This window comes from Sturnus vulgaris, chromosome 25 (assembly GCF_052056855.1).
Source record: "Sturnus vulgaris isolate bStuVul1 chromosome 25, bStuVul1.hap1, whole genome shotgun sequence".
Taxonomy (NCBI): Eukaryota; Metazoa; Chordata; class Aves; order Passeriformes; family Sturnidae; genus Sturnus; species Sturnus vulgaris.
Genome location: NC_142267.1, coordinates 1,051,272 through 1,077,394, shown reverse-complemented (window position 1 = coordinate 1,077,394; position 26,123 = coordinate 1,051,272). Strand labels below are relative to the sequence as shown.

The window sequence follows — 26,123 nt, the reverse complement described above, 5'->3', positions numbered from 1 at the left end:
TCCACTTTGTCACACACACCAACAAAGCCCTGGCTCTGCTTCCTCAGCAGCTTCAGGAAAACCTGCAGGCCCTGGGCCCAGAGCAGGTGTGGGGCTCAGGTGAGCTCAGCTCCTCCTGCAGGAGGGCTCTGAACCCCCTAAGGAATTCATTCCTGGGTGCACACTGGCTCTCCTCAAAGGTGCACGACCTGCAGCTTTCCTTTCCCTATATATATATATATATATATCCCATGCCAAAAGATCCCTGGGGAGCAGGGGAGTGGAGCTGCCAGAGCCCAGCAGGCTCGGAGGGAGCCTCATCAACATTTTAATTATGATGGAGACAGGGCAGAACAGCACAGAGGCAACAAAGCACTGGCAGCAGCTCCCTGACTTCATTCCTCACCTCCCTGCTGCCCTTTCCAAACCCTGCTATGACTCAGAGTGGAAATCCCTTCTCCCTCCTCACATCAAGGTGACCTTGGGAGGCTGGGGATGAATGACCTCAGGGAGCTGCCTGGCCCAGGTGTCCCCAGCCCTGTCCTACCTGGGGACACCCATTCACACCCTGCAGGTCTCCTTAAGGGTCAGGCAAAGCAGATCCATCAGCGTCCATCCTGATTTCCACGAGCTGTTTGCCTGCTCCAACTGCAGGGACTGCCCCTCCTCAGGAGCTGTCCTGCTGCCAACACAGCGACCTTACAGCTCCAGACTGATGGAACAGAGTATTTGGGAATTCAGTTTGGGAATTAAGAGAGGGCTCTTCTCACCACTGGAGGACAGAGGATGCATTGCTGCAGAAATGTCTGAAAAATCAGAACTTCTAATTCCTAAAATATGAAGCCCGTGCTAATCTGGGTTTGGGTTGGGGGTTTTTTGTTGTTGTTGCTGATTTGTTTTGGGGTTTTCCTCTCATTTTGACGTGACCTTTATGGAACTGGCAAACTCAGACTGAGCAGAGCACCAGAAATGCTGTTTATCCACAGCCTGCAGGACTCCATCCACCATTTCAGCTCAGGGATGACAACTAAAGCAGTCAAACATAATGCCAAACTCAGTCTCAAACATTTCCCATACCTTTGCTACATAAGTTCCCTTGAAAAGGTCAAAGCAGAACTTCAGCAACTCCAAGAAATCTGAAACCTTAAGGCTGGTTTGGCACAGACATAAAGACCAAAGCCAGCCATGCCGAGGTGAGTCAGGCATCTGTTACGTGTTCCTTAATTGCTGCAGCAATGCAAACTTGTGCAGTTGCAATGTGTAAATGCCAGCAGGGCAGAGCTGTGACTCAGGACTGTAAACAGGGGCCGAGGGCTGTAAAGGAGTCACTGGATGAGGTGGGAACAGGGAGGATTTTCACTGACACAGCAGCAGCCCCTGGATTTGTTTCAGCAGCTCTGTTCACGTGCTCCGTGGAAAAAGAGCCCAAGAGAGGGGCAGTGGGGCCATTCCCAAGCACAGCCACTCTCAATGTCTGTGCTTCTCTGCAGCAGCCGTGCTCCTGGTCAATAAAACCTTCCCGAAGTAAATGCAGCATTTCCAAATATCTCCTGGCCAGTGCTGGGTTACAACTCTCTGGTTACTCACATCAAGACTTCCCTCCTCCGTCATCCTTTAGCTGAAAATCATCTGCATCATCTTTGAGGTCTTACAAGTTTCAGACACACAGATTTGTCTGAAACAAAACCATTATGAACCTTAATATAGGATAAATAGGTGGCAGATAGGAAGGGGAGTTTTATGTCCACAGTGAGCAGACAATTTCTTTTCAGAAGCTCTAAAAGCAATGTTTTTTCTGAAGCCAGGCAACAACAACAAGAAAAAAAAAATCTCTGCCATCAAATGGCACAGAGTAAGAACACGAAGTGGAATTGTTAAATCAATACAACTTTAGCACAGCACTGGGGGAGGCAGGCCTTTGTCCCTGTCACTTCTCCACAGCAAGGTGAAGGTCCAGTTACACAACCCAAAGCTGCTCCACAGCCTGGAGCTCCTTTAGCAGTGGGGATCAGGGAAAATGAGACTTTCTGTATGCTCCTTCAGAGCCCAGACTGAGCAAGGTTTATGGCAAATATTTTTAATCAGATCTTAACGGGCCCAAACCAAACCCCTCCCATTTCTGTCCATTCCGTTCTCCCAGTTTCTGAGCCATTTTCCATCCCAGCTGTATTCCTGCAATGCCATGAAGGAATCCATGTAGGAAGTGTTGTCTGTGTGACAGAAAACTGCAGAGGAGCCAGACAAGCTCCAGGGAAGCACAACAACCACAGGTGAAGAACCCTGCCCAGGCAAAACAACAACTTACTGCACTAAGTAAATTCACCCTCAACCCTAAAAGCAGAAAAGAAAATTCAGAAAGGGAAAATAACAGATGGAAAGTAGCAGACTGCAGGAACAGGGCAAGGAGAGAGAAAAGGGTTGGGTTTATAGCTTAGTGGGGTTTCTTTTGGTTTTACTTTGGCTTGTTTGTTGGGGAGGTGGCATGATTTATTTCTCCAGTTCCCTCTCATTGCCACTGAGTAATGAAAGACTTGAGCTTTGGCAAAGATCCCCTCCTTAGCCATAAAAATAAAAAAGAGCTGTAATTAAACTTACCAGAAACAAAGCTAATCAAACTCAACAGTAACAAAGGGCAACAGAAACACGTTCACTGTATCAGATCTTCCTTGCTGGCCCAAAGCCCAGAGTTTTCATTACATTTTTTTCCTTCCCCCCAATTTCACAACAGCATTAACCAGCCCTGGCCCAGGATGCCTCAGCTTTACAAACTCTATTTGTAGGAGATCAGCTTTTCATGATCCAAAAACCCAGCATGTGGAAAGTGTTAAGTCTTTCATGTAGCAGAGGAGGTTCTTAAAACTTCTACTGTTCAACTCAGAAATCTTGGAGCTTCACAGCCCATTAGAGGTTTGTGAACCACAGAGAAGGGCAGAGTTAGCAAAATAAATCAAGAGTTCCTGTGGGATGTCCTGGTGCTTTACACAAGAGGCACAAAGCAGGCTCCGGGTTAAACACCAGGGAGGACTTCTCAGATTGCAGGAGCAGAGAGCTGCTTTACAACCTGGAATGTGCTCTCCTCTCTTTGAAGGCTCTGGAGGCATCCTACAAAATAACTCCATTTGTGTCAGGGGCACAGCAAGGGAAAAGGGAGCCCACAAAAGGGGAAGGGGGAGATCAGCTCAACTGTTCCACCCAAGAACAAACCATTCCACCGTGGCAATAAAAGCACTTCCCTGCACCTTCTCCATGCCAGGGCTCTTCTTGCTGTACAGGAGTTTGGTGGGGTAAAACAAACAATATTCCTGCCAATGTTCCTCATCCCAGGTGACCAGAGTCAGGAAAGATTTCCCAACCACCACGACTGTCAGCAGCTGGCATTTTGTCATCGTTCTTGTAACGCTTTGTTTGTTTCTTAAGACTCCAAGTTCTCAAATACAGCAATTACTCTGAGAGCAGCTCCTTCACTTACACCTCCCCAGCTCCTAAGCTCACAAAGTTTGCAAAGAAAAGGGCAATCAAATTTAGCCTTGAAAGATGTGAATCAGGAGGAGACACACCTGTCAACATTCTGGGATTTAAAAAGGAAATGCAAGAAGCAGGAGGTTTTCTATGGAATCTGCTTTGATCACTCAGGGCTGCTGTGACATCACCTGCATCCTCTTCAGAACGTGAAGAAGAAAGGGAAGGAGGGAGGGCTGGATTTCTGTCCTGCTGGATTTCTGTCCTGCTGGACTCCTGACTCCAGGGAAAAGGCACAAACACCACAAATGGGGGATTCCTCATGGGCAGGAGTAGGAAACCCAAAGCCTGAGCATTTCACAGCTTTTCAACACACCAGGAGACATTAATGCACCCTTGGCAGGGAAAGGAACCCCTCCATGTCCCATATATCCATAAATCCACCTTGGTGCAGGTGTGCAGGGCTCTGGCTGACACTCACAGCCCTCCTGGCACCCTGCACAACAGCAATCCTCCCTTCCCTGGGCTGGGAGAGAACAGGAGCTCACCCACAACGACATCACCAGCACCTTTCTGTCCTGACAACCTCAATTCTGCCACACTCCTGAGCGTTTTTCCTTCACATGCAGAATGGAAAGGGAAAACAAAGCAGAAGCCAATGCAGCAGATTTCAGTGTGTGATGTTAAATGTTTCTTATGCTTACAGAGCCAGTTCTACCCACAAACTGCTTCACCTCCCCTATGGCACAGCCTCGATCCTAACTCCCCATTCTCACTTTATTCCCCCATCTCTGTAACTCCTGGGAGTCTTCCTTGGCACGAAAAAAAAGCAGAAAAAAACCCCAAACTCAGTAATCAAGCACTGCTTCTTTTTTACAGCTGGTTGGAAACAAAACTGACAAAATGAGTGCATCTGTCTCCTGGAGTTGTTATTGTCTTTTCTCCCAGATCCAGCAGCACATCACAGGATATTCAGGAGTGACTGATGTGCTCGGGGGCTGCCCTGGAGCCAGGGGAAGGCAGTGGGTGCTGTTCTTACAGGGCCATCAGGGGTTAAGGGGGTGATGAGTGAGCCCAGAGATCTCCTGTGCAAGAACAAAGCTCATCCCATGCTCTGTGGCAGCAAGGCACGCTCAAAATCCACTTTATTTATTCTCTCTCTATTTATTCTCTCTATTTTTTTCTCCTAGTGCACAATCCTTTGCCCCAACACAAGCCAGGCACAATTCCCTGCTCTGCCCAACTCCTCTGACTCCCCTGGAACACGGCTCACAACAAGTCCAAGCTGTTTGTATTTATTTACTCCTTGAACTCCAAAATTCAAAGCAAACTGCTGCAGTAGCTCTTGAAACTGTAATCTCTGTCTCACACACTGTAAATACACACAGTGAGCAGCACTCACAGGATTACCTGGAGAGTATTTCTCTCCTAAGCCATTCCAAAAGCCAGTCCCCAGGCAGGATTATACAGATCCATTTCTTCCAGGACTTACCCAGATTTTAAAACATTAGCACTGTTCTGGGACAGGATGTCCCACAAACAGCACTGCTGCTTAAATGCCTGGTTTATTTTTGCCTTTCTGAAAGCCATTTTCAAGTTTTAAAGCACATCTTCAGTCAGTGACTGCATGGGGAACAAACACCAGGAAGGGTTTGATGCATGGCAGCCGTGGAAAAAGAGTCTCGCCAGGCTGGGACACCCAACCACGGAAATAAACTGCACAAATCCTTTACCAGACACCTATTTTATGTACCTGCAATTCTCAGGACCTCAGGGTTGATGTCTGAGTATTTGATACAATCTGACAACTGCCAGGGAAGAAGAAAAGCTGCTGGTTTTTCTCAGAGGGAAAGAAAATAGAGAATAAATACACAGCTGTTGATGATGAACAAAAGCATTTTAACCAGAGTCACACATACCCTTCAGCACAGATGCAAAAGAGAATTCACAATAGGAAAATAAACAAACCGAAATTCCTTAGGATGGTGATAATAAACAGAAAGTAAGGAAAATGCAGTAGGACAGAACTCTGAGGAGCAGCATTGTGTTCTCTCAGTTGCTGAGGAAGGCTCAGACAATATTGTATCAATTACCCAAATAATCTTGGCTTGTATCTTTGTCTACAGACTTTTCCCTACAAAGCAGAAACTGTCCTTTCTGGCTCCCTGACAGAACTCAATGCAATTGCCTAATGGCCTCTTTTACTTGCAACAATATTTTACTCCTACCTAGCTCTAAACCTTCAGAGAAAAATAAACAATGAGATCCAATCTTGTAATGTAAAATAATAAAAAAAAAAAAAAAAAGCCACTGGAGTGCAGAGCTGATTTATTGCCCATGCTGAAGTCAATTCTAGAGTCCAGCTGGCACAGTGAACACACCTTCTGCTTTTATGCTCTCCATCTAAGAGGGTTTCTTAGGAAGGAAGTCAAATAAGCAGCTCATTTTTTGAGCTGATGACGCTGTAAATTACCTTTGGAATACAAAAGTAAAATGATACAATTGAAAAATAATCCTCTTATTCTCTTGAGAGAACGCTTAAGAGATTTAAAACAAGAACAATAAAAACAAAGCACATTTTAGGTACTTTCTTTCTTTGGTTTTGCTCGTTTCAGCTGGAATGGAGACAGGCATGTTTGGGAAAGGCTATTTTGGTCTTTGGAAGCTGGAGCCAGTGATTAATCAATCATTAATCAACGAGCACACACGGGGCACAGGCCAGGTGAAAGGGCTGCTCAGAGCCAGGCATGATGCACCTCCAGGACATGGGAATTCACAGCATCCACTCAGGGAACTGCAACTAAAGGAGCACAGGTATGAACCATGGACTGGGGCCCAAGTGCTCACCTCAACACCTGCAGCCCCTTTTGGAGATGAAGAAAGACACCATGGTGTGTGTGAGTTAAACCTTTATGTCTCTTTAAAGACCTTTCCAAACCTCCTGGTTTATTATCCAATAAAGTTATGACATTTGCAATAGGTTTAACAGTTAAACTTTTGAAAACAAACCAGATCACAGTGAACACATACACTGAACATCCCTCTGCAAACAGCCTTCAGCTCAGAGCCACTTAAATTCAGGAATATCTCCATCTGAGCTCAGCATTTCATTACATTCCTTGGCTTTCCCTCCCCTGCTCCTGGTGAGCCTGGCTGGGAGCTGCCTCACCTTGAACATGAATGCACTGCTCTTCCTCCCTCAGCTCAGACAGCCACGCTCACAAAAACAGGAAAAAAAAAACAAAAAACAAACCAACAAAACAGGCAGCACGTTCCCTCCAGAAGAGTTTGTTATGCAAATGATTCGGTGGTTTCACTCACACAGGAAAAGCAACTGCTGCCTCTGCCCCTTCCTCGAACTGGACTGAAGCCCAGCAGGAGATTTGCTGGGACTGAAGTCCCAGCCCATCATTTGGAATCGTTTGGGAAATGTGAAGCTCCCAAGGCCCTGTGTGAACAAGAGCAAAGCCCCGAGCCTGCAATGGCCACGCTCTGGAGGCAGCAGCAGCAGCGAGCAGCATGAAATGAGAAGAAGCAGTGGCTGTTTATGTTGGCAGTCGCTTCAAACTCTAATGGAAAATTTCAGCTCTGACTGCATCCAGCCTAGAACAAGTTATTAAAGAAAAAGGTTCAGCTTTCAAACAGAAAAGGCTTCCACAGCTTGTCCCTCTCTGAACGCTCCCGCAGCAAAGACAAGGCAGGAAATAATAATATGCCTCGACTGCACTGTATTAATATTCCATCATTAGGGGAATATGGCCTCAAATAAACCAGATTTCCTTGGGGAGAGCAGAGCAGGGATAAAACCCACGCCACAGCCACAATGCAGCTCCTGCTACAAACAAGGCTCACCGCTAAATGCAAATATTAAAAAGCCAGTGTAGGGCTAAGTAATCACTTTATACCAACAGACCAAGAGATATTCATCTAATTATCCCCCTCCTTTGATCAAAGGCACTCTGCTATTTGAACAATTGTGTCGAGGGAGCAGCTCTACCTTTCAGATGCTCAGGAGAGCCTTGCACAAATATTCCTGGGGCTGCTGGCTGCCAGCAGGAGTGACATGGGGAGGGCTCCGTCTGTCCTCACAGGGGACACACACCTTGCCAGCCCACACATATGGTAACTGCACTGACCTTTCAGCTACTACACATTTGCACTATATTTAAGAGCTACTCAGGAAGCCAATATTGTGTATTATGTAACACAAGATTAAGCATTAATGAGGCAAGAATAAAATTGTTTATCTAAACCCCAATCTAAAATTAAACAGAAGTTTATGCTGAAAGCTCACACTGCACTCGTTTTGCCTCCTAACACTAACAGAGCACAGCTTATTTAGTCTCTGAGCTAAGTCCCAGCAGCATTTAATTTGAAGAGGAAGATTTTACTATCAGAAGAGAGACCATTTTTCCTGAAGAAATGATGCATATTTAGTTCTTATGTGCATAAATACAACACACTGCAGGTATTTCAGTGTTAGGAAACAGCCAATATTCCTAACTCCTGTTTACTCTGTGCTTTAGAGCTAAATAAAGGAGCATCCACCCAGAGGCAAGATCTTTCGATTGCACTCTGTCATCCCTTGCTCAGCAGCCAAACCAAAAATCACACACACCACGGATACCTATGTGCTCAACAGGGAAATTCAACCCAAAATTAGCCTGCAGTCTGCGTGCCTGCACAAAGATCCACTGTCCTGCTGGCAGGAGGAGAGAGGGGCACGGGGGCCGTGGATGCCCAGCATCTGTCCTGGGGGGACACAGGAGCCTCTGCAGAGCCCCACAGCATCCCCAGAGCTGCCAGCCCAGCTCCACAACGACCCACAGTGCTCAGGTCCATCCCCAGGAGGGACGAGGGGGCTCTAAAATCTCCGTTCAGCTGCAGCAAAGGGCACGACAGTCTGGCAGGATTACAGGACGTGAACCTAGGGAAGGCTGCCAAGGGACAGGCACACACATCCCCAGCTCTGGGGGCTGGAGTCCCACTGCTCAGACAACAGCCCTGCCCCAAAGCAGGCTGCAGGAACCCCAGCCACGGGGAAACAATCCAGTTCTTGCTGGAGCCGTGGCCTTGAATAGCTCAAACAAACTGCAAGTGCAGCCTGAGGCTCCCAGAAGCTCCCAGAAGTTTGTGAGAGAGCAGGAGCCAGCTCTGGAACCCAGCAAGGTGACACCAGGACTTGGCAGGAGCAGGAGCTCCCCTCCATCCCCTGTTTCTATTTACCTCCTGTGTAGCCAACACAGAGTAACCCTGTTCCCAAGAACACAGAAAGGCAATCCCCAGCCTTGGAGGCATGCAAGTACCTTTATCTCGGGCCTATCACAATGCTGGTGCTTCTAAAACTCTCAAATTCAAGTAGCTCAGTGTAATCATGTCAAGAATTCAGAGCAGAATGTTAAATACTCGGAAAATCCTGTATTATCACCAAGTTTTAGCAAATTATCACAAAATGGGTGGATGGCAGGGGAATAAAACCACATTTAAAGCCAAACCAGATAGTTAAGAAAACTGTTGCCAGCTGTGCACCTTTCATTCTCACAACATGGGAATTTAAATGAAAGTGATTATTGAAAACCGTTCGTGCCACTGAAATGCCTCCAAAATTTACTCCTTGCCATGCAGAGGAATCAGAAATGCTGCTAAGCAGGAACCAAAGGAGAGCTGGGCAGCTCATCAGCTGTGCCAGGGGAACGAAGGGGAAACCACCCAGGGAAGATAAAAGGGAAAAAGCTACATGGAAATAGAGGAGAACTGCATTTCAGACAGTTCACTGGAAACCCAAGGAAGTTTCAGAAGTTTTATTTAAAAATCTCATGGCTCATCTGCACAGAGGCACTCTTCCTCCAGAGTACGAGCAGGTTAGCACTGATCCAACATTAAAGCAGCACATTCCTTGATCCATTGCAGTTCTTTACTCCCACGTCCACCGGGAACATGGAAATAAACTGGAAATGCGAAATAAACCAGCGGAGTGAAGACCCAAACAAACACACCTTAGATATGGAATAAACATTCTCTTTCACCGAGCTCTTTTCTCGAGGATTACTCATTTAGAAGAAGTAATTTAAAAATTGTTGGAAAACTATGTTAAACTAGTTTAAGCCCACATTAATAAATCCAGGGTTTTCTCCAAAGATATTGCACACTAACTACGGAGGGGAAAAAAAGCCAAGGCACAACTCAAATAGGACATTCCTTAACACACTTGTGAAAGCTCAGTACAGCATGGCCTGATTCTCATCTCTCACCACGGCCACTTTACACCTTTCCAAAGAAAAGAAATAAAATGTCACGTTCACCTCCACAGCCTGACTTTCTGCACAGCAGCCCCAGCTTGATTTAACATAAAATAGGCCTGGTCTCTACAAGAATTCTGAATTTCTGCTGCATTCCTTTTCTTCCACGGTTTCCATGTCCCAGCCATAGGCTTTAAGGAGACATCAGGGAGAATTTTCCCCCAGTGAAGGGTCTAGGAAAGGACACATTTTACAGAAATCATGGTAATAAGGAGATTTAACTTTTAAGTGGGGATTGCAGAGGCAAAACCCCCTGGGTCCCTTCCCCACAATTTTCAGTGACCAGGAAGGAAAACTCTTAATAAATCAGATGTCCAAACTCCAAGAGTGCCCCTGACACATCTTTAAGTACCTGGAAGTTGCTTTAATGTCCATATAACAACTTTTTTGGAGTTTCACTGATGTAAATATGGAAGCTGAACAGGAGAATAAAGCCTTTTTCTGGTGTTTCTGGAATTGCTACAGGGTTACTCCACACTGCAATAGAAAAATGGCAGGCAAAGTATCTGAAATTATTCTGGTGATGAAAAAATGCAGACAAATTAATCCCCAGCCTTGTCATTTACATTACTCATTATTCCACTTTAAGGAACAGAAGCAAAACCGGACAGTCAAATATTTACTGCAGCCTTTATGCTGCAATGTCTTTCTACAGCAAAAGGGCTGTAAATTTGGGCTGAAAAAGGTTGGGAATTAAAGAAAGCAGAAGTGAGGCCTGTGGGCAAAAATAGGAAGCGGAGATTATAAACAACCCGTTGTAGGTCAAAGGTTATTTGTAGATCAGTTACCACAGGGGCTAAAAAAAACCCCTGAGCCCAAACCCATCAACACGATACTTCCCACAGCTCAGACTTAATATTTAGTCTTCTCTGTAGTAAAAAATGAGACCTAACGAAACAAAAATATAACACTTGAAAGAAGAGACCTTGTGTGAGGTTTAACACCACCTGCCAAACTTTTACAAAAACCCTAAGCCCGATATCCAAGCTCCAGTGTAAGAAGTTAAGCAGCACAACCGGGGCAGGCACCTGCCCCCAGCTCTCCACTTTTCAGGGTTTATTCTTTTCTTCCCCCCTGCGAAATATTTTTCTCCATCACAACCACCCCCATTTCATATTTAAAATCTAAATTTCAGGTTATAAAAACACAATATACTATATATTACTTGCTGTAATTCAAACTCAGAAGAGGACTTTTGCCCCTCAGCAACTTCACCATCAGCAGAATTCTCTTCTAGCAGCAAACACTGATCTGCTCTAAATCCATTTCAGGAGATATTGTGGAGGAAAGGCACGATGTGTGCTAGGTTTGTCAGATGCTGATAAGATCCATGCTATTCCAGCATTCCTTCCCAGCTGTCACCTTTCCAGCACTGGGCCTCCACGCCTCAAAATCCCACAGAATCCTCGAGTCCACCAACACTTGAGCAGTAATTTTTTGAGTTTCCTTTCTCAGAATGACTGAACTTGTAATTGTCTCATCCTCCCCTTCCTTTTTAACTCACACAGTGTTACTATTTACCACCCAAAGATTTGTGCTATCACAGCACTGTCTCACAAGAACCTTCTGGAGGAGAATGGAATCATCCTACAGAAACTGAGAGGTTTTTTAAATATTATTACAGCAATGCTCTTCCCCCAGTGCACATCCAGACTCCACACCTACAAAAGTCTAAAACGCTCTGCGATGCTTTAAATCAGTGTTTTCCATACCACTAATACACTGCTAGAAAATAGCCCAACTCCATTTTCATGGAGTAAATCCACTGTAAATCCAGAACAAAAACGAAACCACTTTCCCAAAGCCTCGGGGCACTTAAAGGACACCTGCAGGACACAAACCGAGGCTGTTCTGAGACAAATGAAGAAGTGTCCGGGCTCCCGAGGCGTCCCAGAGCCTGTCTCCTCTGCAGGAGTGCCCCAGTGCTCCGTGCCCGTGTCCCCGGAGCCCTGCCGGCAATTTGGGGGGCAATATCGGGTTATTGAAGGGTTACATAACCCTGGGCAGCTCAGAGATCGCGGATCCATCCCCACACACGAGTTTAGGGCAGGGGAAGGGTTAAGCAGAGCCCGGCACCGTGCGGGTCACGGCACAGCGCACCTCGGGCTGCCCGACCCCATCTGATCTGCTTTTGGTTTAGGTTTTCTTTAATTAATTACCCGACGCCACTCGAGCCCGACCGTGTGACACCAAGTGTATTATCCCGTCATAATGTCAGAATTTAAAATTAGATTCGGTCTCCATAAATACACTTCAGCCAGGCTCAGTGGCTCCGTCCAGCCATGACGATTATTTTTATGTAACATCTTTCGATACCCCGAGACCTAAAAACTGCACTAAAAATCAGCAGCTGCCTTGTGGATTTCTCTTCCGTTTATCTGAGGAGAATTCGGGGCAAAAAGCAAAGAGTTTCGCAAGATCAAACAGCGAAGCAGCGAGAGGAAAAGCGAATTACATAAAGTCCGAATGTACTTACGGTCTCCTTATTGGGAAGCAACTCCTTTCGGATTCTGAAGAAGTTCTTGCCGTACTGCCTCAACCCCTTAATAAACCGCTTCTGTGATAAAAGATAACAAAAACAGCGTGTCAGCAGCAGCAAAAAAAAAAAGTAAAAAAAAAAAAAAAAAAAAAGATTAAAAAATCCCCCAAACGGCTGCTGTGAATCGGCAGCGGAGCCGAGCGGCGCCGGGAGCCCGAGGTCTGCCGGGGAAGCGAACGCACCTACACGGCTGCGAACGGGGGAAAAGGCTGGGGAAAGGCACCGAAAAACCCCCAAACGCATCCCCCTTCCACGTCCGGATAATAATAATGCTCCAACTCGCAGCGTTCCGAGCTCCAGGACAGCCGGTGCCGGGGCCGGAGCCGCTCGGGGCCGGGGCAATGCGCAGCGCCGGGCTCGGGGCGCCGGGCAGGTGCGGCAGGGGTTAAAGCTCGCAGCCCCCGCGTTCCTCGGCGGGGCCGGGGGCCGTGCAGGCGGCGGGGGCCGGGCAAGGCAGCGGGGGCCGAGCGGAGCCGAGCCCCGGAGCAGCCGCGCAGGGCCGGGCGGAGGCGGCGGCGGCGGCGGCGCCCAGCGTGTGATGGCGGCGGGGCTGGGCGGCTCCGCGGGGCGCGCCGCAAAAGGCGGCCTGGATCGCCGGCCCCCCTCAGCCGCGGGCCCGGGCCCGGCCCCGGCCCCTGCCCCGCCGCCTCCTCCGCCCGCCGGGCTCGGCCCTCGGCCCCGACACCGCCCCCGGCAGCTCCGGGCTCCGGCGCTGCTCCTCAGCAGCTCCTCAGCGGCGCCGGCACCGCTCGCTCCTCGCTCCTCTGCTCGTTCTCGTCCTCTCCCCGCCGCCTTCCCTCGCTCCAGCCGCGGCCGGCGAGCACCAGAACCTGCCCTTCACCATCCCCTTCACCATCCCCTCCACCATCCCCTTCACCATCCCCACCGCGAACCAGCACCGGGAGATTTAAGGCTAAAAAAACAAAGTGCCTCTCTCTGCAAGGGACGTTCTAGAGAAGGACTTCTTCCTTTCCGATGAACACCAAAATAAATTTTTTTTTTTTTTTCCTTGCCTATCAACACCGTACATGGGTATAAACAACGAGCAAATAGCAGATTTCTGCCTGCAAAACCGGTAGGGGATGTTGAGTATTGTGGGCCCTACTATTCCAGGGAAAGGAGGGAAATGAGAATTCGTAATTACCTAAAAAGAAACAAGCGAAAAAAAAAGGCCTTCTCCTTTCCTATAAACACTGTGTACAGGTATAAGCAACGAGTAAATAATAAATTCTGTCTACAAAAAAGATAATGGATGCTGAGTACTTGGGCCCTGCTATTCCAGGGAAGGGAGGGAGATGAGATTTTATAATTCCCTAAAGAGAAGTGAGCCTCAAGTTGGCTTAATCTATTTTGGATCACATCTTTTTGCAAACATCTGCTGGAAGGAGGTGGGCAGTGATCAGAGTTCCATGTTGTGAAGGGCAGGAGGACTCCCAGAGAGGTTAAATTCATAAATTCGCTGCTCAAACAGAGCTCTGAGCACCCCAGCAGCTCCCACCACCACCCTGGGTGTGAAGGAAGAGCCTCTCTGGAATCCCCTGCTCACATCCTGCAGGTTTGCTCCCACTGGGATCTGTCCTATCCTCACCTAACCCTGACCCTCAAAACCAGCAAGACTGCAGAGCTGGCCAGGAACGTGCCCGGGGGCACGGAGAGGAGAATTAAGCACAGGTTGTAAAGGCTTGGAGATGACAGTCCCTTCCAGTGTGTGATTTACTCTCACCCACCTGCTCCTTCCAAACCAGCCAACACAACAGCCGGGGTTTAAGGGGTGCCTGAGCTCCCAAACATGGAGAATTTTATTGAGAGCAAGGTACCAGCCCCCAGACACAGGAAAACTCACCCAAGTACCTGCAGAGCAGGACAGTGAGTGCCCACAGAGTACAGATTGTCCCTAATGCACTCACATAGTCATTTTTACCAGGTGAATTTTCCCCAGGAATTCTCATTATGCTGGGGTGGGTCACTCCCCTGGTACCAGACCTCTCTGGCCGGTGTTCTGGGCAAGAGAAGGTGGCAGCAACAGTGACAAACACAGCCCAACACCACTCCCAACATCCCAATTCCCCCTGTGCAGGAATTCACAAAGGATGGAAAGGAGAAACACCGACAGCAGGCAATGCAAAGGGAACTGCAGGATGCTCTCAGTCCCTGCTCTGCCTCCCGGGCTGGTTCAGAGGGACACTGCCTGTGCAGCATCACTTCACAGCACACACAGCTAAAGGTGACTGAAAAAGCTGTGGGGAATAAGGAGAAACCAGAGCTGGAACACTGCAGCCAATGATGGAACAGCTCAGGAAATAGGAGAGCTCAATCTAAACGAGAACACCCAATTCCTATTCCTTATTTTGCCCAAGACTTACTATGGTGCTCTTGAATTCTTAGGGAAACGTTTAATTTATCTTTTAAGACTCCTTTTAACCAAACTGTGTTATATTTGGTTTGGGTTGTGACTCAACTCTATTAATAAAACCTATGACAAACTGTTTTCCTTTTGACCCCATGGCATGTCAGAAGTCCCTCCTGGAAATGCAAGCCTAGCACAGAGCCCATCTGAATAACAGAATTACAGGGCCCTTGGAATGCTGTTCCAAATTTCCAAGTAGGAATGAAGTCAATCCTTCTGGTCAGTTCTGCTGTCACCTTTACTGATGTACAGAACTATCCCAGGGCCACTGAGGCACTGTGAGATACCCAACTACAAAGGAGCTCTGTGCCTCTTGGAAAGGTGAGAGAGAGACACTTCTTAATCTACAAATAACAACAAAGCACACAAAAAATAATTTCAGAAACTCGGGCAGAAATTCTAAAGCTTAACAATACTTTTTAAAAAACCATTTTCAGATTTTCCTTCCTATTCTGGTCTTCCATTAATTCAGCATCATGCCCCATTCTCCCTGCAGCAAGAACAGCTACTCCTTTTCTCCAAGCCAAGCCCAACAGAGACCTCAAAATGGCTTTAAAAATAAAAGAAGAAATAGCTGCACACCAAATCAGAGGTGACCTGTTGCTCCCCAGTGTCTCACAAAGCAGACTGCCTGACACTGATTGAATTTGCTCTCCCCTGCACAAATGACATGCACCAAATTCCACGTCCCTGTGTCAGTGCTGCAGGAGCTGCTGCACTGCTCACAGGAGGCACCTGAGAGCAACAGCTGCCAAGCTCCAACAGCCTCAAACACAGGGCTGGGGGAATAACGAGGCTCAGACCTATGGAGAAGTTCGGGTAAGAAGTGCAAGTGGCTCTGGAGCACAATGGTTTCATTTTTACAAGTACATAATTTGGATTTTTAGGACAAACATTTCAATTTTACCACTTCTGTTCAACTTTAAAAGATTGCTTATGACAGGATTCTGTCAGCATTATTGTTTGTGCTCTCACTGAAGACAAACTGTGCCACAATTTAGAAAGTGCTGTGGATAATGAGTGCTGTGAAGCAGCTTTAGGAAATCCCACGGCTTGTGGGGCTCTCGGTGCTGACAGACACGGTTCTGTTTTATGGAGTGGTTTCCATGGCTATTGACCAGCCCCAGCACGAGGCCTCCTAATACCATCTGATAATTTGATGAAATGCATTAGATGCTGCAGCATCCTGCGTGTACACAGGGAGCTATAAATAACCCGGGCAGAACAAGGAACAAGCATGTTAATGTTTGCCTGTGTGTTACTTGCAGGTCCCATATTTTATCCCGAGGAACAAATCTCCTGACAAGATACACAAAGCCATTCTGCTGTGCCTGACACAGCTCAGCTGGCACGTTTGTCACGGGGCTGGCAGTGCCAGTGCAGAGCTCAGGGTTTCCATTATGCCCAGATTACAGCCTGGCAGCAGGGACTGGCTGCTGCAAACCCTGCACCCCGTGTTTCACTGCCAGCTGAGCTCCCCCAGTGCTTCTCCACCCCAAAAAACCCCAAATAAAGCTGAGGCTGAATGCCTGCACCCAGAACATCCACTGCAAAAAACAACCACCAACCTGTTTAATAATCCATTTCCAACTGAAGATTTCCAATGAAAACCTTCAGAAAGGCAGCACAACTCTGATGAACCTGCAAATTCATCACTGCTACTCATGTGTCTCTTCTGATGTGCTGCAATTGAGTTCAGATCTAATGTGTTTTCTCTAAGAAATTCCATGTGCTGTTCTATTCCCTCCCTACAATTTCCACCTGGTTAATGAGTGAAGAGCATTGTGTAATGCAAAACATTTACAGACACACAGGGCCTCTTTCTCAGTCCGGGAAATAAGGATTGTATTTCTTAACTTTTCTAATAAAAAATAAAATCAAAGCACCTCTTTAGCCTATGTCCAAGAACAGCAAGTTCTTCTCTCAACCTTTTCTTTAATTCTAAGCAAACAAAATGGGAGATTTTGCTATTATGAAAGCAATAGGTTTAGTGCATGTCTGGAAAGGCCCAAGATTTTCCAGGCAGATGCCAATGGAAGTTGTCACCACCTTCCACATTTAATACATATTTGAAAGCTTTATAATAAACATAGTAGGAAAATTTATGGAGTTTTCATAGTTAACAGCAGATAAACACTAAATACATGAAAGCATCTTTACTTCTCCATCTTCACAAGCTGCAAAACTTCTGTTCAGTGCGCAGCACATTCAGAGATATTTGAAAATAAAATCATGTTTTCACTCAAAGACACAGAAAACCAAAATATTTTGGTGTTGTTCATTAGACACCACTCTGTATTACAAGGCATGGATGTTCCCACTGGAAATTCCAAGCCCCTGAGCAGAGTGCAGCCCTGGTCACCCAGACGTGACATAAACCTTACACTCCCTCCCCGGGCCATCTGCCCGTGAGATCAAGTGTCCTCTCCAAACAAACTGACAAGGAATCCATCAGCTGAAAGCCTTCAAGGTGCCCAACAATTTGCTCTCTCCCTCCCAACTGCATCGCTTTGTCTTCCTGAAAAACGATCCTGAAAAACGAGAGCCTCAGCCCCCAAGTGTGGGGGGGGGACTGAACCCAAAGCTTTGGGGCAGAGGAACCTCCCAGCCCCAGCTCTGAGATCCCACAGCAGAGCCACGAGCAGCCTCCCTCGAGGGGATGCCAAAAGATCCTGCCACGATAATGACCCCCCTTCCACCGAGCTGCTTTTGTTGGGAACAATGGAGCTCCCATGGTACCTCTGGCTGGCTGGAAATATTGGTATTAAGTGAGCGTGAGCACAGCTGTGTGTAAATGACATATATAAACAGATTAGATTTGTGTATTTATACTGGATGCAAACACATTAATAGCACATTTGCATACCCAGTTGGCTAAATGAGATTGCATGCAGAGCAGGATTACTGGTTACAAACACATTTATTTAGAATTTTCAATAAAGTATTTATATTGCCATTCAGGAGGTCAGAGTGGATTCATCATCCTTTTTCTCCTCTTTGCCTCCTCACACACACACAAATGCTCTTGTCAACGTGCCAGCCTGGGAAAAGGGCTCCAGCCAGCACAGGGAGCTCAACTGAGCTGCTCAACCCCAAGGCTGCCCCACTTTCCTCCCGTTTATTTTACTGCACGTGATGTTCCAAGGGGCTGAGAGCTCTCCTGGTGACCACAGCATGAGCCACTACCCAAATTTCAGTCTGCAGAACTCCTCTTCCCCTCCTCTGTTTAATGCCAGGGATCAATGCAAGAGTCTGCATGAAAGGCAACATGATATTGAAGGTGACACAACAGCTCTCAGACATTTCCAGAGCTGCAGGAGAATTCAGCTCTTCCTTCACCCCGGGCCTGGAGCTGTCAGGGTGTTGCTAACCTTTTGTACTGACCCCAGCTGTATTTTCCCACCAGGATTTTTACCAGAGCTATTTTTATAAAGAAAAAGATTACAGGTTCATCCCAAGCACCAGGCAAAGCTTTGATTCCCATTCTGTACCTGTGTCTGTGGGGGAGTCTCGATGGGAAAGAGAAAACAAAACAGCAAAAAAATAAATAATAATTTTTAAAAATCGATTCTGTCTAAACGTGGAGCCTTTCTGTGAGCTCTAATTGCACCCTGATGATCCGCTCTGGGTGCTCTCACTGCACATCCTGGATCAAATGCTCCCAAGCCCCCAGTTCCAGGCAGTTCCAGTTAAAAGCTCCAGTCCTGCCCCGGGGTCCTGCCCAGCCCTGCCGATAAATCATCGATAAATCACCAATAAATCATCGATAAAACACCAATAAATCATCGATAAATCATCCCCGACCTGCCGAGGAGGCTCCAGGAGGCACTGGGTTGCCAGGCAACCTGTGCAGGAGGGATGCAGGGATGGATGGATGGATGGATGCAGGGAGGGAGAATCCCACAGCCATCCCAGAGATCACCCAGTGATCCCAGATATCCCCCAGAGACCCCACAGCCATCCCAGAGATCCCACAGTGTGATCACACCGAGTGTGGCAGCAGAAATGTGATTCCCCACTCGATATAAAATCAGAAACCTGACCCGAGCCCAGCAGCTGCTGCTGGGTCAAACCCTGCCTGGGCACTAAAGCAGCAGCAGGAGAAAAGGAAACTTGACTTTGCTTTCCTGCAGCTCTGGAAGGTGTTGGATCAACAGCCTCGACTCTGGAAGAAAACTCCTGGATTACTGCAGGCATTACCAGCCTGCTGAGGTCACTGATGGTCCCAGGCTTCAGCAGACGTGAACCCTCTCCTGCAATTCCTACTAAAACCAGAGTGGGAAGAGCAGCCATTCCCTTTCCAATGCAGGAGCATCTTCCAAAGGGAGCAACAAGTCCTGGGCCTGCCCTCCCTGACAATAAAGAACTTTCTGTTTATCCAACATTCTCTGTCTCCTGCAATCAACAGTTTCTCAGTGTCGCAAAGCCAAAATGATTTGAGTATGTTTTTTACAGAAATTATTTTGTAGAGGTGCCTTTTAAGAGTTAAACAGAACGAAGGTCTGGCACATTTGTGACCCAGAAAAGCAAAACAATGTGCTGCTGACAAGAGACAACAGAAAGCTTTTGATTATACTTCAGATTGCCTTTTTTGTACACAAAGAGATTCATTTCTGGTTATTTTAAACTGCTGTTAAAATGCTAATATACAAAAAGTCTTCTTGTACATCAAAACCAAAGAGCAAGTAAAAAGAAAGAGCTGGACATGTTCCTTTTCAAGGACTACCTGAAATACCTCGTGTGATCCTTCAAGGCTCAAACACAGCATTTCCAGTGCTGTTCCCTGCTACAGAAACGTTGCTCCCTTGGGATTTCAACTATTATTGTCAATTATTCTGGAGACAGTTTCTGTTGTCAAACAGGGATTTTTATGCAAATGGCAGAAGGAAACAAATAAAAGCACTTCAAGAGCCCCCAGACTTTGGAGCTCTTGAACAAATCCAAGAAAAAAAGAGACAAAATGGAAATGATCCCTCTGGAGAGGCAGGGATTTCTGTAGGTGCCTTCCCAGGTAAATCATTAACAGAGGGGCTGTGACTGCAGCGATGCCCAGGCTGGAATTCAGGCACTCAGATACAAATTCCAGTTTTTGACCCTTGCCAAAATGACACCAGGCAACCTCTGGAAACTCCCTAAATTCCTCTCAGAGTCTGCCACTGCCTGCAGTGGAGTGAAGAGACCTGAGCATGCAAATCTGGATGGAATAAACACTGGTGATGACAAAATCAAATTCCAGATGTGAGAGACACATCCTCAGTGAGGGGGGAGAATGGGGCCAGTTGTGAAAAAGGGACCACAAATAAGAGAGGAAATGATGGAAGATCTGAAAATGAAGGACCAGAAAGGCAGCTGTAACAAAGGTGAACGCTGCAAGGGAAAAAGGAAACCTTGAAGGTGGATTTTAGGGGAGGGGGGCAGGGGGAGGTGGTGCTCAGACTGTGGAATTACCTCCCCAGACACGTAGAACTGGACAATACCTCCCACAGCAGACAAATGAAATATGCACCCTAATAAACCAGAGGTGCCCTCTTTGCCTTCCCCAATTTGTGGCAAATGGGATGTTTGATTTGAGCACTGAAGTTATTCCAGAGCAGTGGAGGGGAATGTGCTGCCGTGTCATTTATCAGCTCCTCTAAATGCATAAGGCCTGGCTGATCAATCTCCCCACGCTGCCTAAAAGCCACATAAATAAATCTGAGGGATGCACGGAGGGCTGGGGGGAGCAGGGGACAACAAAAGGATGGGGAAACCCACGAGCAGGGGAGGAATTGAGAGGCACAACCACAAAACCTTCACCACAAAAACAGTCACGACCACGAGGCACAAAAGCACAAAAAGAGCACCGGGCAGGAGCAGCAGGTTTTAAATGCAGCCCCCTGGGCAGAGATCAGCACGTGTGAGACAGCACAGAACTGGGGAAAGCACAGAGGAGCTGCTGTGCCTTCAGCTGGGCCAGCCACAGCTTCAGGGGAAAGCTCCAGTGGCCAGGGATGGACCCCAAATTCCTTCCAGGGGGGCATTTCCATTCCCAAACCTGAGTTTCCTTTCCTTTTCCTGAGTTTCAGCTCATGGGAAACCCCTCATGCTGGCCCTGGGAGCAGCACCACAAACGAACCTCTGCAGCTGCAGCAGAACTCAGAGAATCCTGCAACACCCCAGGCTGGAAGGGACCCACAGGAGCACTGATCCAACCCCCAGGCCTGGCCAGGACACCCCAACAATCCCTGGGGAGCTTCCAGTGCCCACCACCCTCTGCAGGGTGTGGAGTTTCCCCCTGGATCCAGTCCTCAGTGCTGTCAAAATTCCTTCCGTGGCACCATCACCATTAGCTCGACTGGCACTGCTCTCCTTGTAACTCATTAGGGATCTGGGATGGATGCAGAAAATGATGAATATTTAGTCCCTATTCATCTACTACAGAAGCAGCCTATTATCAAACAAGTGACACCTTTACAAACTTAAATTAAATAATGGCTCCCGTGGAGGATTCTGAGCCCCTGACAGGATGGCAAGTGATTTAAGTAACATAAAGCTGAGCAACTGGTGATGGATCACGGCTCTGCACTCACTGTTACAGCCTGTAATAGAACAAATGATCATTTTTCAGCCTAATTGAATGTGGCCGCCCTGCTCGTACACTGAAGAGACAAAGCTTGATAATTTGCTTCATTAAAATGCATTTTTATGTCATCGGAAAGATTAAAAAAAAAATTGGTTCTGTTGATAGGGGAGATTAGAAAAATAAAATTTATCATGCAAACAGCACTTGCAAATGAGGTGTATTTTGGCATTCATAGTGCTTATGTTGTGCAAGAAAGATAAGCCCTGAGCACTAAAGCACACAGAGCAGCCACATTGTGACAGTAATCAACATTTCTTCAATAGGAATTATGTCACTACACCCATTTGAAGAGCATTTTGTCATTTGCTGCTGCAATGGCCACTGGGCCAGACAAAATAATTCCCAGCTAAGCTGTTGGGCAGAACACTGAGAATCCGGGGGCACTCAGGAAGTTTGGGGGTTTGGGGCTGTCAGCCTCTGTGTTCAAACAAAGAATCAAAGTCAAGATTCAGACAGAGGACCCAAACTACCAGGGAAAAAAAAAAACATTCAAAAATCAAATATCAGCTTGTCAAGTTGCAGACAATGCTGTCATCTGCCTGCACTTTGTTTTAGGAATTGGGGTGTTTGTGTTTGTAAAGCAATCTTGTTAGGAACAGCAAACTGCCATTTAGACAGCAAACAACTCCTCCAAAATAAAACAGACATTTGCCATGTCAAGTAATCCATTCTTGGGCTCTGTGAGTTTAATAAAGTGTAATTCCAACATAAGCATTGGAAAAGGAGACACTTTTACCTATATCAAGCTGGACCAAGCCAAAATCACTTGGAAAGAAACTGCAGATTTCTATCATACACCAAAACCAGAAAAATATCACAGCACCTCATTATTTATGCCTCTATTTCAACTGCACTTTCAGCACAAGCCCCAGAGGTGAGTTACAATCCCTCCCTGGTTCTCTGGCACTAAGCTCAGAAAATCCCCAATTGTGATGATCCCTGCACTCCCCAGCTGCTCTCCAGAATGCCATGACTCAGTTTCCTTTTGCAGAGGACAGGATACAGCAGGAGCTTATATTTAACCCAGATTCCGGATCCCTGAGCAGATAAAATCTGGATAAAAGGTCAGGGTGGTGCAGCAGGAGCTGGGACCCTGGGGCTGTTCTGTGCCCAGCACAGGGCACCAGCTCTGCCCACAGCCCCTGTTTGTAAACCCAGACCGCTGGGAGGAAAAATGTAAAAAAAAAAAGAAACAAACCCCTCACATCCCCCAGCACTCATTCCTGTTTTGAAATGCTCACACGGGGATGATGGAGAGCACCAGGATGTGCCACTGAGCTCCATTTTTTAGATGCCCTTGAAAACGAGATGAAAAATGCACTTCTGACAATCAAGCTCTGCTGTGTGTTTGTTCATCTCCCGAGCTGCAGATCCCTTCCCTTGGAGCTCTGCAAACAAACCAGCAGCTCCTGAAGGCACCTGGGGATGCTCTGCTTTGTGCTGGAGCTGGGCTTGGAGCTTCTCCTCCATCCCACACAGGAACAGCTCCTCAGCTGTGGCTCCAGCCAGGAAAAGGAGCTGTGCTGTTGTTTTTTTGGGATCAGCAGCACTGTAAGTGCTTAATAAATAAAAATATTCCAGAGAGACAGAGGAGCAAGAAGCACGTGGCAGTTCAACAAACCCCAAAATGATATTGTTAAGGAAATAGCAACTTGTCTGGCAGCTGGGCAAAGATCAGCATCAGGGAAAGCAGAGAAATCACCCACTCTAAAGCCAAGGTCACTGACAGGATTTACAGATTTATCCCTGAAGAGCCTTTGCTGAACATGAAATGCTGAAATAATTTTTTTTTTTAATCTCTCCCCCCCGCCCCTTTGGGCTCCCTCATTTGCTGGAGGCTTTTAAAATTCATTCCTTTTCACAGCTGGTTAAACAATGGAATCTTTTGGCAAACTAAAAGGACAGAATTGATTGCCCTACACAAACTTTTCTGCACGTATAATTGATTTTTAATTCACTGCCTTATTTCCAAAAGGACTCGACAATAAACTCGGTGCTGTATGTGCAGTATTGATCCCCCCCAACAAGGGCTCGGATCAAAGACTGATGCAAGTTAATCACAAACAAAAGATTGTTATCTTTCATCTAGGAACCTGTGTTTAAACCAAATTCCCCTTTTTCAGCTGTAATACACCTTGTATTTTCCAGCTGTACTGCACCTCAGCATTTTGTAAACCTGCCAGCTACTCAGTAACTATAATTTTATGCAACCTTTAAATAACAACTTTTTCCCCCAAGCAGAATAATTTCATCCTTCACTGGGCACTTTTGACTGTGAGGGCTGATGGTTCTTTTCCACTCTGAGCTCTTAGAGTAAGACACAGACAAGGCCTTCCCACACGTGCTTAGACTAAAATCTTATTTATTCCTAAAACACAGCTCCTGCAAGGCCACAGCAACCTGACTTTGGTGGATTTGTATCTCAGTGCTCAGCTAAGTTTCAACTCTTACTGATTTTCACATTTGTAAACGTGGCTGGATCACTAAATTCCAGAAAATGTTCATTTAGTGGGACTGCCACGGCACTGGGGAGCTGCAATGTTTATTTTTTGTGGGTAAAACAATGACACTGAGCAGTGAGTGCTGCCTTAACCTTCCAAGCCCACTCCAGGAGTCAGCCCAGCTTTTCCAATACCCCTTGAGGATTTTTTTCCACTCGACCATTCCAGAGGCTCTGTTTCAATCTGGCTCTGAATTCCATTTTCTATAGCTGCCACATAAACAGTAAATAAAATTCATGGTATTTTTGCCCCAGTAAGCAGCTCTGTCTCCCAGCACATCTGAAGAGCCCTGCTTTCAAAGGAGAACACGAGAACAATGTTTTCATGAGCACACACTCCAAAAAGGGTGGATGAGACATCTGAGGAGGATTCCAGGCAAAGAAGCCAAGCAAATAAAGCTGTGGGTTTTGCATAAGTAATTCCTGACCTGCCACACTGGATTACAAACACTCGATCAGGAAAGTCCTTTGCTGTATCTTGTCCTTTCTGCAACAAAGATCTCCACTTGGATTCTGTGATGAACGAGTTTCAGCTGAAGCCAGGTGTGGATATTTTAAAATTTATGAACTTGTAAATGGATGTACACGGCCAATTAGGATTTAGCAGCAAGCAGGATTAACTACCCTGCAGGTAAATTGAGGAGGTTGTTTGAATGGAGGTTGTTTACCTCAAGTGCTTGACATCCAGAGCAATGTAAAATATTTAAAAGGCAGAATTATTTCCAGATAAAAGGCAGTTATCAGGGATGTCACAGGGTGGCATTGACAGCTCTGCACAGGTGAAAGAACTTTCCTGAGAACATTTCCTTTAGAGAAGTGTAGAGAAAAGGGAGGAACTGCCCAGTGAAGAATGTTCAAGCACTGCTTCACCCAAACCCCCTTCAACTTCGGAAGACACAGCCCCGAGTTCCAAAGGTGCCTCAATTAAACCTCACCAGTTCTTCATCATCAACATCTGAATGCTAATGAGGAGCAGAGCTCCATGCAGGAGAGCATCCCAGTGCAATAAACTGCAGCAGAGCAGCAGCAAACTCTGCCTGCAGCAAGCATGCATAAATAAACAGAATTAATAACTACCCGAGTGTGGACGGGTGACTTAATCTGTTTCGATTAGATGCAGCTCAGCCCCAGGCCTTTGTGGTATTTAAAATGTGTTCATCATGTTTAATTAAAAACCTAATAAACTGCAGGTTCCTTTAGTTCTGATTCGGATTTCTCCCTCCTGTAAGCCCTATTGATTTCGTTCTCAGAACTTTTGATAAAGAGAGAAAAAAACCAAAAGCAGATTCTGAATGAAGAGATAAAAATGTGAGCTGGAGCTGGGGCTGTTGGGTGAGGAGCAGACAGGACCAGCTCCTCTCCTTCCACATTTCCAGCTCATGAACCACTCCAGAACAGAAAACCTTTCCTCTTGGTCACCACAACTAGAGATGATCACTGATTTATACCCTGCATAAATCACACATCTCTGATAGTTATTGATCTGGAATGGGAGCTCCTTTTGGGACCTGGAGCAAGTGCAGGGTCAGAATTGCTCTGAACATCCCTGAGGCATAAAAGCCATTTTGCAGGGAAGATTTTTGTCCTGAGACACGTGGAAATGTTATCATTTGTCGTGGGAGATGTTCCCACTGGAAGCACAGCAGGGAATGGGGATGTTCAGCTCAAGCTCAGCTCAAGTTCCTGACCTGGCTCCAGATTTGGCATCTGTGGAAAGGACCCAGCTCCATCACCAGGGCAAGCCCCAGAGGAAACAGAGGCACTGCCAAACTCATCTCATGGCTCCAAACTCCCCTCCCTCAGCAGCTCCAGAGATTTCCAGGTGGAGAAGGACAGAGCAGCACCATTGCATCCCAGGGGGAAATTTCTGCCTGCCTGCATCCAAAATCCCACACCTGGCCAACACTTAAAGGGGCATTTTCTGAGGTGCAGAGCAGAACTCGCTGCTCTGACATCCTGGGCCGGGTTTGAGAGGAGATTTAAACCTGCAGGAGTTGCATTAAACCCAACTTTGCTCCCCAAATCCCCTCCTGCCTTCAGCAAAGTGCAGCCCCTGAGCCCCAGGTGATGCTGCTGCAGGTTGGTGTGTGCTCAGAACTGGCCTCAGTCAGGCATTAAATGTGACAATTGCTGCAACTTGCCCACAAAAGTGAATTTGTGAGCATTCACAAGAGAAACGCAGCCCTGCCCATCAGATGTGTGCTGGAAATGGATGTTGCCAGGTGGGGAAGGAGCCCTCACAAACAGGAAACAGCTGCTCAGAGCTGCTCACAGCAGTGCAGGAGCCCTCTCACAGACAGTGTGCAAGGCTGCCTCTC

At 46.8% G+C, this 26,123-nt stretch overlaps 1 protein-coding gene across 4 annotated transcripts in view; it reads right to left on the bottom strand.

Moving 5' to 3' along the window:
• Window positions 1–26,123, bottom strand: part of RERE (arginine-glutamic acid dipeptide repeats) — a 170,120-nt gene that overhangs the window by 27,384 nt on the left and 116,613 nt on the right. For all 4 annotated transcript variants that reach the window (XM_014885765.2, XM_014885768.2, XM_088178925.1 and 1 more), the window contains one exon: window positions 12,214–12,294. In XM_014885765.2, coding sequence (XP_014741251.1) covers window positions 12,214–12,294 — 81 coding nt within the window. The remainder of the gene's footprint in view (window positions 1–12,213; window positions 12,295–26,123) is intronic.